General features: G+C 40.6%; 1 protein-coding gene across 1 annotated transcript in view; it reads right to left on the bottom strand.

The window, feature by feature from the left end:
* Nucleotides 1–656: 656 nt before the first annotated feature.
* DNAJC15 (DnaJ heat shock protein family (Hsp40) member C15) overlaps nt 657–16,284 on the bottom strand; it is a 75,205-nt gene continuing 59,577 nt past the window's right edge. The window contains exon 6 of the mRNA XM_077483197.1: nt 657–1,298. Within this exon, the coding sequence (XP_077339323.1) occupies nt 1,228–1,298 (71 nt within the window). The 3' untranslated portion in view covers nt 657–1,227. The remainder of the gene's footprint in view (nt 1,299–16,284) is intronic.

The following is a 16,284-nucleotide window of genomic DNA, read 5'->3' as shown; positions in this document are numbered from 1 at the left end:
TTATTGCCTCCGAACCATGCTGCACCCCCAGGTGCCTGCAGTGGTTTTACTTCTGATGCCTACTACTATGAATACTTGCAAGTGTCATTATAAATAAGGGTAACAGAACACGGGACAATAAAAAGTTAGTACTGAGGGAAGGCTCATGACCATGCTTTCTGATAGGAAAAAAAGTAATAAGGAAAGTATGTTTTAAAGCCCAACTGCACCAACATTAGTTTTTTTTTTGTTTTGTTTTTTAAAGGTTTAGAGTGGTAGTGAGTTATCTATGAGAAATATGTATTTCTGTTTGTTTGCCAATCAGGAAATTTACCTGTCCACGTGATGCCTGCACAACAAACAAGGCATGAGGTTGTTACTGGAGTAATGAGGCACCGAGAGCAATAAACATGGTCAGCTACTAAATTGATGTTTTGGTCTGTATTTCTATTGGAGACATTTCCAACCATCTCCTGTCCTAACAGGAGGTGCAGGGATATCTCCCCAACAAGGACACAACTTTAACCCTTTCCCCATGCTATCCAAAATAAAATAAATTTGCTTAGAGATCTTGTGCTATCAGTCAGAGGAGCATTGAAAAACTTGAGTGAAAATTTACCAAACTCGATAAAAAATTAACAAAAAAAAAAAAAAAAAACACACAAGATCACACATAATAAATATTAAAATATGATTATGTAGCTTTATTTTTCCAGTTTTTCTTTAAGTGTGAGCAATTTATATAATACATTTTAAAGATGTCCAAATACTGCAGATTGAGAAAAATATTTACACCTCAGTCAACAATTTTTTGTGCAATGAGCTGCTTCATACTATAAAAAAACTGATGCATATATACCTGGATACCTTTTAGATGCATGAGATCCCTTATATATGGGATCTGAATCTGCATAGTTTTCTTTTCCCCAAAATGATCCAGACAGTCAGCACCTGCCCAGATTTCTAATGCGCAACATTGAACCATCTAAGTAAATATCTAAATCGGCAGAATGAGATGTCCACCATTGACAAGGCGAAATCCCAGATGAACCAATTTACACATGTATGAGCAGCTTAAATCAAACATTAGTAAACTATGCAAATATCAAACAATAGGCACAAATAAATATTTAAGTCATGTCAAAAAACAAAAGATGAATTCTAGCAGATGAACAGTGGGGTAGACAAAGGCAATGTGGGATCTTTCCAGGCAGCATGGAATTTAATACAAATTATTCAGATTTCCTGTTATGGTTTCGTGCTAGATTCTAAGAAGTCCTTTGCTTCATTTATTTTCATTGCCATATAAGGTGAGCCACCTGTAAAGAAAAACACAGGGATTAAAGAAGTGGTGTGTAAAGAAAGAATGATAATAGAACAAAATAAGCGAAAGTAATCCATTATTCAAAAACCATGCAAATATAGTCTGAAAGGGTTTATAGCCAAAACATTTTTCTTTTTTTTTTGGATTGCGTTAATAAAAGGTTTTTATTGCAGGCTGTGTACCAGTTGGGAAGATTTGCCTTATATCCGAGTTGGTGACCATTATTACTGAAACTAAAAGTGAAGGGAAATGCTAAATATTGAGTCACCAGAACAGCAAAAACGTGAAAATCTAATAGGGGTGCATGTGCCGACAACAACTGTCTAATAGAGGGATTTCCGTTACATTGAAGAGATTTTATTTAATTTAAAATTAACACTGTTATAATTTTTCTTTAAATGGTGAGAGAGAAGAGTAGAGTAGAATACTTGTGGTTTATATATGCATGCACACCCCCTAAATGTCCCTATATAGGTGGCATTGAGTAAGAGGCATGGCTGAGCACAGATTGTCTGAAAAGTGGGTTTTGCCTAACTGGTGCTCTAATAAAAGGTCTTTTCTTATAAATGTATACAAGGAGTACATGTGAAATAAGTGTATTTTTTTTCCCGAAAAACTGCATATGAAAGACTGCTGGGCAAATACAGTGTGACATAAAATATTGCAGCAATTGCCATTTTATTCCCTACGGTCTCTGCTAAAAAAATAAATCTCATTTTAGCCAGAATCGTGAAGCTCTAATGCTTGGAATCAAGGAACGCTTGGGTTCGGTCTTGTAAACTACTGTTCGTAATCTAGAATTAACATTCGTGGAGTGGCAATTGATAAAATGTCAAAATTCTCATCCTCTTTAATGGGATAATAATGAAGCCGCTTTGCATGTAGTTTTGCCAAATGTATTTTAAAAGACATGTGTTTTGTACGATCTGAAAATAATTGTGAATCAACGATTAAACTTCTACTAACATGAAATTAGCAGAAGGGGCCCAAAGGGTGGCGCTTGAGAAATTAACTTCCTCTTTATACTCTCATAGTACGTCACTACGTTCGTGTTTGTCAAACCACAATTTGCGGATAGTTAGTATGCTAGACAAAATCCTGCACATGCCCTTTTGACAAAAATCAGACCGTGTCTACGAGGCTTAAGGGCCGGTTCACACTTGTGAGATTCGAGAACCCTGCAAATTCACTGCATCGCACCCAACGCGCATGGCAGTTCACCCTGCCATACGCGAACTGCTGGGGAGTGTCATTATATGTTAATGACACCCCCATGTCAGCTCGCGTATCGCACTGCGAACTGACAGTTTGGACATGAATCGGATCGCATGGGTGAACACACATGCGATAGGATTCTGGTCTGGAAAAGAAGAAGAAGAAGAAGAATCTGTATGGCTGATATCGCATCGTACAGACATCCCATATAATGTGAACAGCAGTGCGCTGCGAATTAAATACAATGTCTGCCATGGCACAAGTGTGAACCGGCCTTCAGACTTTGAAGGAGTCAGCTATTCTCAAAAGCCACATATTTGTTCCAGACCAGGCAATCTGAATGACAAAGGTTAAAGCAAAGTACTAGCATGTGGTATATGAGTAGTGGACTGGCTCACTCACCCTAACATTTATTAGAAAAACGTAATGGAATGCTTTCTTTAACCACTTGCTCACTGGGCACTTATACCCCTTTCATGACAAGGCCAATTTTCAGCTTTCAGCGCAGTCACACCTTGACAGTCAGGCAACACTGTACCCATATGACATTTTTAGCATATTATTTTTCTAGGCCGATAGAGCTTTCTTTTGTTGGTATTTAACCACTTCCCAATCTGCGCACGACGATGTACGTCAGCAGAATGGCACGGGCAGGCAAACTAGCGTACAGGTACATCCATTTGAAATTGCCGCCATGCCATCATGTGCACGCCGCCGGCGGCGCGGTCATGGGCATCCCCGTGGACTCGATCGCTGCAGGGATACCTGCGATTGTCTCACGGGGAGGCTGAATGGGGAGATGCGGAAGTAAACAGCATATCTCTCCATTCTGCCTAGCAACAAGTGACGCTGATCTCTACTCCCTGTGATTGGAGCAGAGATCAGTGTTCACTAGCACACAGCCACACTCCCCAGTTAGTAACACGCCCCTAGGACACACTTAACTCCTACACTGCCACCCCCTGGTTAACCCCTTCACTGTCATTTAAACTGGAATCAGTGCATTTGTATAGCACTGATTGCTGTATAAATGACAACGGTCCCAATATGTCTGATGTGTCCGCTGTAATGTCGCGGTCACAATAAAAAAAAAATTAAAAAAAAAAAAAAAAAAAAAAAAAAAAAATTTGCTGATCACCGCCATTACTAGTAAAAAAAATTTTTTATTTATAATATATATATACATTTTTTTTTTTTATAAAAATGCCATAAAAACTATCCCCCATTTTGTAAACGCTATAAATTTTGAGCAAACCAATAAATCGCTTTTTTTGCGATTTTTTTTTTGCACCAAAAATATGTAGAATACGTATTGGCCTAAACGAAGGAAAAAAAAAAAAAAAAAAAATATATATATATATATATATATATATATATATATATATATATATATATATATATATATATATATATATATATATATATATATATATATATATATATATATATATATATATATATATATATATATATATATATATATATATATATATATATATATATATATATAATATATATATTTTTTTTTTTTTTGGGGGGGGGGGGGGGGGGGATATAGCAAAAAGTAAAAAATTATGATTTTTTTCAAAATTTGCGCTCTTTTTTTGTGTTTATAGCGCAAAAAATAAAACCTGCAGGGGTGATCAAATACCACCAAAAGAAATCTCTATTTGTGAGAAAAAAAAGGGACGTCAATTTTGCTTGGTAGCCACGTCGCACAGCCGCGCAATTGTCAGTTAAAGTGATGCAGTGGCGAATCGCAAAAAGTGGTCTGGTCTTAAGCCAGCAAAATGGTCCGGTCTGAAAGTGGTTAAGTAACACTGGTATTTTTATTTTTTGCAAAACAAAAAACAAAAACAAAAAACACACACTGAAAAAAGGGAAGAAGGGGCAGTTTTTTTTTTAGATTCAGTTTAAAAATTTTGCAAATAAGTAATTTTTCTCCTTCACTGGGGTGCGCTGAGGGGGCTGCACTGATATGCGGTACAGATAGGCAGAAATTGCCACTGATGGAGCTGCACTGATCATCAGGGCAATAATGATCAGTGTACAGATTATTTGTGTACAGGTTACCGGTTCTCCTCTTCCCACACTGACAGTCAATAACCGGCAACTCTGTTTATATTGTGATCAGCTATGATTGGACACAGCTGATCACATGGTAAAGGGCAGTGGTGATGGGACCTTTACCATAATCTGTGATCAGCTGTGTCTGAAGGACCCCGCAATCACAGGGTGCACGAGAGATGTGGTTCTCCCTCCCAAAATGGGAGAGCTGCGCTGTAGCTGTCTTTCGGCTATGGTGTGGTTAGGAAGTTGTTAAAGCGGGAGTCCACCGGGACTCCGCGTTTTTTTTTTTTTTTTTTAAAAGCCAGCAGCTACAAATACTGCAGCTGCTGACTTTTAAATAGTGACACTTACCTGTCCAGCGCGCCCGCGATGTCGGCACCCGAAGCCGATCGCTCGCTCGGCTGCCGGGTCCCGCCGCCATCTTGGGTATGGGAATCAGGAAATGGAGCCTTTCGGCTTCATTTCCCGGTTCCCTACTGCGCATGCGCGAGCCGCGCGGCGCAATCCGGACGGTCCCCGCTGCCTCTGGGAGCTGTGTGTTTCCCAGCAGGCAGCGGGGCACTTGCTGAAGGGGGCGGGGCATTGCGGAACGGGGGCGTAACCTACGCTCGTTCCGCAGACAGCTAGCCCGGAAGTGGGTGCAGTTACCTGGATTATCCAGGTAACTGCACCCCCCTCCCCCCTGAAAGGTGCCGATTGTGGCGCCGGAGGGGGGGAGGGATCAGATGAGCGGAGGTCCATTTTAGGGTGGACCTCCGCTTTAAATAAGTCTTGCCACAAATATTTGTCTTCATCCTGTCCCCTAGGGCACAAAGTGAATGTGGCACTTTTCAAAATTTTCTATGTGCTGTGCCACTTTCAACTCTGTAGAAGATGAATACTTAATGTGCAGTGCTTCACAGTGACACTGAAGGCCGCCCATAGTGGGTGGACCTGCTGAGCCCCTCCCACAGCTCTACTCTGACAAATGATGTGCAGCACAGGGATGATGTCATCACTATAAGGCATTTGGTGCACACAAAGAGCATTTATATCCTTAGTGGCCATTTCCATAAAAGTGTTTTTGGCTGGACTTCAGCTTTACTCCATTTTTAGCACAGATATGGGACTAGATTTGTGTTTCTTAAGAGATGATATGAAGAGCTGGGGAGAGAAATGCATTTACATTTTGATGATCTTCTACTGGTGATCATTGCAAAATCACAGACCAAAACCTGGATATGTTTCAATGTGAAAAGTGCACAGCAAAAAACTGCAAAGTCAAAATTGTTCACTGTGAAGCAGCAAACCTTAAAAAAAAATTAAGTGGGTGACCTGACAAAAGATTATTATTATACAGGATTTATATAGTGTCAATAGTTTGAGCAGCGCCTAAATATATGTATTGGCTCCTAAAAAAAAAAAAAAAAAAAAAATGTGAAACCTAGATCATAATTACTTTATATTTAGCCCTAGAATTGATGGATTCTATTTCTTCCATATCTTCCAAAACTGAGCTTGTGCGTTACAAGAAGTGGTAATCTCATCAGAAAACATAAGCTGTATAAAATAACTCTACAATCACACAATAAAACATTGGGCAGTCCAGGTTCTTACATTTAACACATTCCTAGCTGAACATTTATAGTATATGACGACTTGTGCCAAGATATATGTATGTCTATACAAAAATAATAAATAAAATTATTATACAGGATGTATATAGCACCAACAGTTTGCACAGCGCGTTACAAAATGCAGTACATACAGTTATAATACAATTCAATACAGGATGAATCGGAGGGCCCTGCTGGTTAGAGCTTGCAATCTAGGAAAATATAGCCAAATGCCATTTTAAATGTAACTAGTTACTGAAAACCTACTTATCCAGCAATATAACCAACGTCCTGGTAGATTTTATTTAGAGATAGAGGAGAAAAAAAAAAAAATGTAATAGATAGATATCTATCTATCTATCACCACCCCCTCCCTTTAGAATGTAAGCTCTATGAGCAGGGCCCTCCTGTACTTTTTTTATTGTACTGCAATTGTGTTGTCCCCCCTATACATTGTAAAGCGCTGCGTAAACTGTTGGCGCTATATAAATCGTGAATAATAATAATAATAATAATATAAATATATATCTCTATATATATCCAGAAAAATTATTACAGGTCACAGAAGATATTAAATGCAATATCATACACTACACATAGTTATTTGAAGCGATAATTTAAAAGAACAAGACTACAGGCACAGCATCTTTATTTGGGTATAACCCTCAAAGGACATCCAAAAAAGCAGGACATTCAGGCGTTATCAATATATATATACACGGTACAACACACATGCTAGATGAAGGAAAAGGAGCCCCTATAAATGATTTTCCTCCCAGGGCCTGGTAACTGGCCCCCAATTTTTCCTCCCAGGGCCTGGTAACTGGCCCCCAATTTTTATTTTACAGTATACCTAGGTCATTTAATTTATAAAAACAGTGCTGGAATCACCCAGAAATCACCGACACTGAAAATGGAAACATGTAGAAATTAACAAACATATACTTTATAAAAAATAAAATATGAATTTGGTTTATTGTTTTTGCAAAAGCTTTGCGTTTCATACGGAGCAGAAATTATAACCGGCTGATGACTTGCTCCTATGCGCTCTAATTAGGCACTGTGGCCCAAAATCACCAAACTTCACAGCGAGTGAGCTGCACCCTAATTACTTGCGAGGTCAATTGCAGATATTATGCGCAGTTTGATGAATCCCAGCATTAAAGCTGTAATATCCCATCTTGGGGAATGGCAGTTAAAATCTCTCCTGACTCCGTTTTCAATGTAATCTGCTCTAAATCCTCGATTTAAAAGAAAAATTCAGTCAAGTGTCAGTGTGATCTAATTAACGGAAAGAAATATCAGCTTATCTGCAGGCTGCTGAAGTCTTATCACACTGGTTGAGCAGGAGCAAATGTGTTTTTGATGAACAGTCTACAGAGAGCATTATTTATTTTATGTTTAACCCGCACACACAGGTAACAATAATGAAATGATGTTTATGCAAATGTAGACCATGTTACTAAACCGCAGTGTGCAAAACATAAGAAATCCAGCCACAAGAATTGCTATATTCACACGCAGCAACACTCTGTGCTATGGCCGCATTCAATTGGGGAGATTAGCAGTGGCCAGTTTGTGTTCAGCCAAAATTCTGCACACACACTGGTTGCCTCCAGAGTCAGTTTATGGCTCTATCTGCTGCATGCAAACAGCAGTAGCCCAGCCATTGATTTGTGCAGACTACAAATTTGACAGCTGTTGCTGGTCGCACACAGTGGGGTTCATTTATTTAAACTAGAATGCGCAAAACGTGGTGCATCTGTGCATGGTAACTAATTAGCTTCTAACTTCAGCTTGTTTAATTAAGTTTTAACAAAAAAAACCTGGAAGCAGGTTGGTTTCTATCCAGAGCTGCACCAGATTTTGCACTCTGGTTTTAGTAAATCAACCCCAGTGCGTCATCGCAGCAGTTAGAACCACCAGCAAGAATCAAATGAATCTTACTGGACGCGATGTGTGAACATAGCTTAAGTCTCCAGATCTTGTCCCTGGAATAAAGGCTGTACTACCCAAGAAACTGCACAATAGAATTATAAAAAAAAAAAAAAAAAAAAAGTTACATAAACACATTGGGGTGAAGTAAACTACCCTTCTAAAACAACAACAAAAAAATGGAGCAGATGCACCAGGCTCTTTTGTTAATTAGAGACACAGACACGCAGTACAGAGAACAGGAGAGATGGAGGTACATGCTCCAATCCCTCTATCGTCCCTGACAGATCAGAACTGGATGAGGGTGCAGGCTCTGCTTGTGTAGTGTAATCACTGAACGTGCAGAGAGGGGATGCGAGTTGTCTTCGGACAACTCACATCCATATGACAAAGTAACATCTGACAGGAATCTGTAGTTTTCTATATGGAAAACTGCCAGATTCCCACTGTTAATTTTTGTAGGTTCAAACCTTTGCTAATTTCTATTTCAAATAGAAACAGGCACAGGTGGCGCAGATAAACCTGAAACATGTCTATCTGCTTAGTTAATGCGGTGCATACTATTTCTGACAGTTTCCTGCAGCATTAACATGGCACAGAAAGCTTGGTTAATTTCTTGGACTTTATCTCGGAAACATTTATAGTAAATTTACTGTAGATGTCTTCTATCATTTATACAGCAGCATCTTCAAATATATTCTAAACTGCTTAACAGAAGATGCCCAAGCTACTGACCTGCCCTGTTTCCAAGTGCCAACTCCATAAGGCAAGATGCATAACATTCAGTAACCCTAGGAGGGAAAGAAAAGAAACCAGCAGCAGCACACTGGTCTACCCAGTGAATGGCTGTGTGTCAGCATAAGTCTGATTATTGGAAGGCAGCAGGTTGAGCACAGCCGTAAGAGTGACCACAATATGTGCTCATGCCTAGTGTGGTCAGTTTTATTTAATAGGAAAGCAGAGTGACTGGCAGGGACACCAGGGATTTCACACAAAGGAAGCAATACAAAGAGAACAGGATACTTTATAATTCAAGTACACAGTTCAGCAGGTACAGATCACAAATATAAAATTCGGGGTTGCTATATTCTTTAACCCAAGACCCTTTTCCTGTTAGGCAGCCATACTGAAACCATCCTGTAACCACTTATAATAATTACTAATCAGACAATTCAGATATTAGAATACCTGTACTAGGAGAAACACAGAGGCTGCCACTGCAAACAAGAATCGCAAACAAGGCAACCTTGGCAGGTACCTAGGACATTGTGGGCGTTCAGGGTCTGCAGGTAGAATTGCACAGCCACCCGATCACTTCAGCTGTCTTCCAGCCCAAGGTACTCATTGGTTCCTCCTTGGGGCTACTAAGGCTCCATGCACACTGGAGCTCATAAACTGCAGTTTATTGGAGTTTGGGCAGTTTTTTTAAAAGCCCATAAACTCCACTCTATGTTAGCCTATGTGTCCATGCACACATGGATGTTTTTTAGCTTTAATGAGCAGTGGAGTTTATGGGCATTTTTCTGAACGCCAGAAATTTGCGTTCAAAGTGGCGCTTTTCACCACCAAAAAACGGAAAACGCTGATAAATGCTCAAAAACGCTCATAAACATGCGTTAGTGTTCGGCATTCTATTTTTTCAATGCATTGTGGGAGCTTGGAATGCACTGTGGGATTTTTGGAGTGTCCCATGTGTATTTTTATTGAAAATGCCCATAAACGCTAGTACAAAACACTGTTAAAAGCACGTCTTTCAACTAGTGTTTTCTACCAGCAATCTGGCGTCCAGAAAAAGCTTTTTTGAGCTTCAGTGTGCATGGAGACTAAGGATGGAGAGTGAGAGATCAGGTACTGTTGTTCCCCAATCTCCTCTTACAAGTAAGAACAGTATTATTGCTGTGCAGACAGGGTGACTGGGTACCAAGTGCAAAGCATTGATTAGCATTTCTGGGAAATGCATTAAAGTGGTTGTAAACCCCAACATAAACTCACCGAAGGGACCATCATCAGGTGATACACAGATTAAATAAATCCTCCTACATAAGTTGTACCTGTATATCTGCAGGCTTCTCTACATCTCTTCAAAGTGTTACATTTTAAGCTTTTTTGGAAACATTTTGAAAAAAGGGGGTGGAGAGCTAAAGTTATACTTTGCAGAGTTCATTGAGGAGAGGTCTGAGAGCTGATTGAAGGGAAGAGACACACCCCCCACTTCACAGCTCGAACTGAAGCTGTCAATCTGCTGAAGGTCCCTCCCCTATCATAATTTTTCTCTTCCGATTAGAAAAAATTGTCTGAAATGATTCATGCTGATAGGTCCCCCAAAATCCATACCAGATCGTTAACTAAATATGCAGCCCGGCAGGCCAAAAATAAAAAAAAAGGGGGGGGGGGGTGAGAGCACGCCCCTCCTGAACCATACCAGGCCACATGTCCTTGACATGGGGGGGGGGGGTTCTATGGGGGCGGGGGGGACAAGGGGCCCCAGGTCCTGCCCCATGTGAATGGAGTATTAATGGAGTTGTCAAAAACTATGTCCCCCGATGGATCTGTCACCACAGTCAGACCCGAAAAAGGAAAAAATGCTCCATCTGCGAGGAAGGATGTCAGTCGAATGCCTGCTCTGCTGGGTGACGGTTCTTAAATGGGTAAGGGGCGGAGCAAAGTGGTGAAGTCACCCGGTGGCCCCACCTCCTTGTGACATCGGCCCTGTGTCAGGTAAGTGACACAAAATGGACTACTATGCGATGCATAGTAGTCCATTATGCTTTACCTTTGCAGGGAATGAAAGAGGAAGTAAACTCATCAGGGTTTACTTCCCCTTTAAAACGGAAAGGTCATAAATAAACTGCACATTATCTGGACAGAATGCTTGGGGAGATAGTGATGTGTTCCTGCTTAGGAGATGTATGTTAGCTTGGGGGACTGCAAACTCTGCAGGGCTCATAACACACACTCGCTGCTTTCCAACCCTTCACATATTTCTACATAAACTTCCCTCCTGGCATTAAACTTTGCCAGGTATTGTGCTCAGCTTACCACCCCAAACTGATGTTCCTCCCTCAGCTCACCTCTCTCCCTGCATGTCCTGTAGCAGAATAGCTGAATAGCTGTGCTCCTCCTCTGGATTCTCTCATCATATGGCACTGAAGACAGAGGAGGGGGGGATTCAGCGGGACACACAGAGCAAGTATGCAGGAGACTGGGGGGGGGGCTGAGGAGACAGAAAATCATGAGGGGCCGGCGGGGAGGAGCGCATCATGAGGGGTCTGACTAAATACAATCTCGCAGCAGGGACCTGATCTACCCATCAGCTACCTGTGATTGACAGGTAGATCGAAGAGAAAGCTGTCATGGGGCCCCCTACTGGCAATGCCTGAATGGTCAGGTGTGCGGCACTTACTATTGCGAGCCGTGTTGGTGGCTGCTGGTGTAGCACCTGCCACACAGCTTGCATACTTCAAAGTCTTGCAGGACGCGTCTGCTAATGGGAACTGAGTTCCTGTTGTGGAAAAAGTACAGGAACTCCGTTCCCATGAGTTCCCGCAGGACTTGAGCCCTGCACAGAATCACAGGGAACAGCAATTATGGTAAAATCAAATTTTTTATGTAAAAGCCAGGCTTGGCCCTGCGTCGAGTTTGGCCACTGATCACACTAAGAGGACATATAGGGAGGCTCTGGAAACAGGACTAAGCTCAGCTTTTAGAAGCAACATTCAAATTCACATAATATGTGGATGTAAAAGTCACTTTGACATACTTTTCACACAACGGTAACCTGTGCTTATAACAGGAAGGTTAGGCATCTAATCCCCTGTAATATTTTCAGACATCAAAGTGAAACACCACATGCCTCAGTCAGCTTAGGCCAAACACAGCCTTCACTTAGGCAGGCCATAGATGACGCATTTCAGAGAATCACATCTTTAGCTTCATAACTTCTGCTTATACATGTTACATAATATGCCTCATATGAATTATGATGAGATTAACTTGTAGCCCCTTCCTACACACTTCATACCTGAAAACAATGCAGCAATTCCCATATTTCTACCCTCACAGGGTTTCTTTTAATTTTACTGTACTCAGGGCAAGCATTACAGATATTTGAATTTAACCTGACAATACTCCTAAACAAGGTAAGAAAACGGTTTCTTTTGCCAACTGTCATGTAATCAGTACTGAACGATTAAATAAAATGTGCACTTATGTAATAAAATGCGCAACTTAGACCTTTGACTTGTACATCAAAAAACAGATATAGATTTTACGTTCAGATGAAGATCCGAACTACTGGCCCATAAAATGACTGCTCCTAGTCAATGAAAACAGAGTAAACGTTTGGTGGATTTAAAAAGGAGAAGTTCATTTTCTCGATTTTCTAATTTCGTATATAAACCACTCGTTCAATACCTGGCATATGCAAATTAGTTTTAAAATAGTTCTAATTTTCTTTTTTAGTAAAATAACCCCCAATTCAACCTGCAACTATGAACCCACCCAACAACTCCCAAAAATGTAAATATAACTTCTTCACAATATAGAAAATTGGGCGTGTCCTATGAACTGCGTCGGCGGTAAAAGCGATGTAATTTTTAGCGCCGCTTTACCATCGTATTTGCCCGCTAGCGGCAGTTTTACCCCCTGCTAGTGGTCAAGAAAGGGTTAAAACCACCGCAAAGCGCTGCTACAGCAGCGTCTTGCCAGCGGTATAGCTGCGCTGCCCCATTGATTTCAATGGGCAGGAGTGGTGTATACCGCAGTGTGAAAGCCCCTGGGGCTTTCACATTGGAGACACAGCAGCGGCTGTTTCAGGGCGCTTTGCAGGCGCTATTTTTAGCGCTGTATCGCCCGCAGAGCACCCCAGTTTGAAAGTGCAATAAATCTGGTGATGCTGGAAGGTAAGTAAGGAGTAAATAATATTTGAATAGTAGAATAAATTGTAAGACTGCTTTAACTGCTCCAGCAACCGTTCTTCCAGATTTGGTCAATAAGTATCATATACACAGGCAGGGTAACAGCCCTGTAGAAAAGTGGACAATCATCACTTACTTGAACAGAGATTTTACCATTTGAAAAGTGTTTCTCGCAGTTGTTAGCACTTATCACCCCCCAGAAATGGTTTACACAGCCTGATTCTCCCAAAGCTTGAATGGAATACATTGCTTAGAAAGATGAGGCCCTGTACAGGCACCCCTAGCTCCATAACACAGTAATTTTATCTTCTGCAACCTTTACAAGATAACCCATTTATGGACTATCAAATTAAGGTTTTATGGACTATAGGACAGCACTAGCATAAAATTAGAAATCCACAAGGTTTCTAGCTGGCTTGTTTTACCACTGCTGCAAACGGTGAATGGCCCACAAGTTATAACTATTGGTGAGGGTGAAGTGTCAGCACTCTGTCATAAAATGTAGAGGGTGTTGTAAATCTAACTACGAGCAAAGCAAAAAATACTCTCCTCTTTGACTTTTGAAATACAGCGTAATGTTTTACCATCTGCTATTTTTAAGCTGAGGCAGAAACGAGCATATGGGTGTGCTTTTCTCCAGCAGATGTGGTCTACTTAGAAGTTATAATAATAGTCTTTCTGTAAAATAAATCATTTACTTTCAAAACCTGGCTAGTTACAGCATTTGTGCTCTGGTTCTGTAGTCTGTAATTTCCAAACTCTGAATGGCATTAATATTTTATGGCAAGTTTACAGAAGGCAATCTCACTCAGAAGAGCTTTTATTTCTTGCATGTTACCAAAAATGGAAATGATTGAGCAGACGTCTTACACGTTTTTAGCAGCTACAGTTATAAATGATTAAGCATTGCCTGCTTTACACTAAAGTAGACATGAGTAAGCCTGGACAATTGCTATTGGACATGACAAGACTGAAAATCGGGTAAGTCAGTTAAAAAGTAGCAGTTCTTACCTGCATACCATTATGTCATGAGCATGTAACTGTAGTGTAAAAGTGGCAGATTTCAAACCTGATGAAAGCGCAAGTTTGCCTTAGTTTTTGATTGCCATTGATTAACAAGTAGTGAAGAACACAAAAGTTCTGCGGGAATCCAAATCGTGCATTTTTGTGAATAACAGTACTAAAAAGGTACAGTTATCAAAAGGATGAGCAACAACTAGCAGGTGCATTTGTAAAAGATTTGCTTCTAGGCATCGCCAGTGCAGCCCAATCTAAAAGATACCATTCTCCATCAATAAAAGATCAGCCATAACATTACAACAGCCCTGACCTATCACACGGTCACCACTAGAGCTCTGTAGGTATGCCGGTACCAAGCTGTCAGTAGCAGATCCTTTAACCACTTGCCTACTGGGCACTTAAACACCCTTCCTGCCCAGACCAATTTTCAGCCTTTGGTGCTCTCACACTTTGAATGACAATTACTCAGTCATGTAACACTGTACCCAAATTAATTTTTTGTTCTGGTTTTTCCCACAAGTAGAGCTTTCTTTTGGTGGTATTTGATCACCTCTGGGGTTTTTTATTTTTTGCTCTATAAATGAAAAAAGACCGAAAATTTTGAAAAAAAAACAAAAACAATTTTTTCTTTGTTTCTGTGATAACATTTTGCAAATTATTTTTTTTTTCATGAATTTTGGCCACAATTTATACTGCTACATGTCTTTGGTAAAAATAACCCAAATTAGTGGATATTATTTGGTCTTTGTGAAAGTTAGAGAGTCTACAAGCTGTGGTGCAAATCATACAAAATTGATCACATCTGATGTACTGGTGGCCGATCTCAATTTTTGCGACCCGAACAAGCCAGGAAAGTGCAAATACCCCCCAAATGGCCCCTTTTTTGAAAGTAGACATTCCAAGGTATTTAGTAAGAGGCATGGTGAGCTTTTTGGTGTTGTCATTTTTTCCCCACAATTCTTTGCAAAATGAAGGTTTTTTTTTCCACAAAATTGTCATTGTAATAGGTTATTTCTCTCACATGGCATGTGTATACCACAAATAATGCCCCAAAATAAATTCTGCTACTCCACCTGAGTATTACGATACCACGTGTGTGGGACTTTTCCACAGCCTGGCCACATAGAGAGGCCCAACATGCAGGGAGCACAGTCACGTGTTCTAGGAGCATAAATTACACATCTAACTTGTTGACTACCTATTATACTTTTGAAGGCCCTGGAGCACCAGAACAGTGACACTGACGTGGCACTGATGACACGTGACACTGACAGATGTCACTAATACGTGGCACTGATGACAGGTGGCACTAATACGTGGTACTGATGACACGTGGCACCGACACGTGACACTGATGACAGATGGCACTAATACGTGGCATTGGTGACACTGATAACAGATGGCACAGCCATACAAGGGACAGATGGCACACTGGGGACATTACTTACGGCCGCTGCAGCCGTTCAGCTCTCCCTCCTCACACACGCTGTAAACGGCCGCTGTGATTGGGCGTTTACAGCGATCTGTGACTGGCTGTGTCCGGGGGACATGGCCAGCACAGAACTTCCCTGATGCGCGCGCATTGCGGAAGTAAACAGGAGGAGGACGTCCAGGGACGGCCTCCCAGCAATTGGCATCCGCTCTGCAGCCGTCATTCGGCTATAGAGCGGACGCCTAGTGGTTAAAGCATAAGTTCACCTTTGGGAACATGTTTCACCCAATTTTAGAGTGGAAAATGTAACATGTTCCCAACACTGCAACCGCCGCCTGTATATGCTTCCACCTTTGTGAGCAAGCACAGAGTGGGGGTGCTTACTTTTTTTTTTTTTTTTATGTCATTACCCACTTGACCACTGGGCACTTAAACCCCCTTCCTAACCAGACCAAGTTTCACATTTTGAATGACAATTACTCAGTCATGCAAAACTGTACCTATACTATTTTTTGTCCTTTTTTCACACAAATTGAGCTGTCTTTTGGTGGTATTTAATCACCGCTGTTTTTTTTTTTTTTTTGCGCTATAAAATAAAAAATAAATAAAAAAAAAGACATAAAATTCTGTTAAAAAAAAAGCATTTTTCTTAGTTTTTTTATAAAATTTTGCAAATTAGTAATTTTTCTTCATATATTTTGGCCAAAATTTACACTGCTACATATTTTTGATGAAAATAACCTAAATCAGTGAAATATTATTTGGTCTCTATGAAAGTTAGAGTCCACAAGCTACGGT

This window comes from Lithobates pipiens, unplaced genomic scaffold (assembly GCF_037356315.1).
Source record: "Lithobates pipiens isolate NorthernLeopardFrog02 unplaced genomic scaffold, aLitPip1_a1.2 Scaffold_16, whole genome shotgun sequence".
In the NCBI taxonomy this organism is placed as follows: Eukaryota; Metazoa; Chordata; class Amphibia; order Anura; family Ranidae; genus Lithobates; species Lithobates pipiens.
The sequence above is the reverse complement of the archived record's forward strand: the minus strand, read 5'-3'. Positions and strand labels throughout refer to the sequence as shown.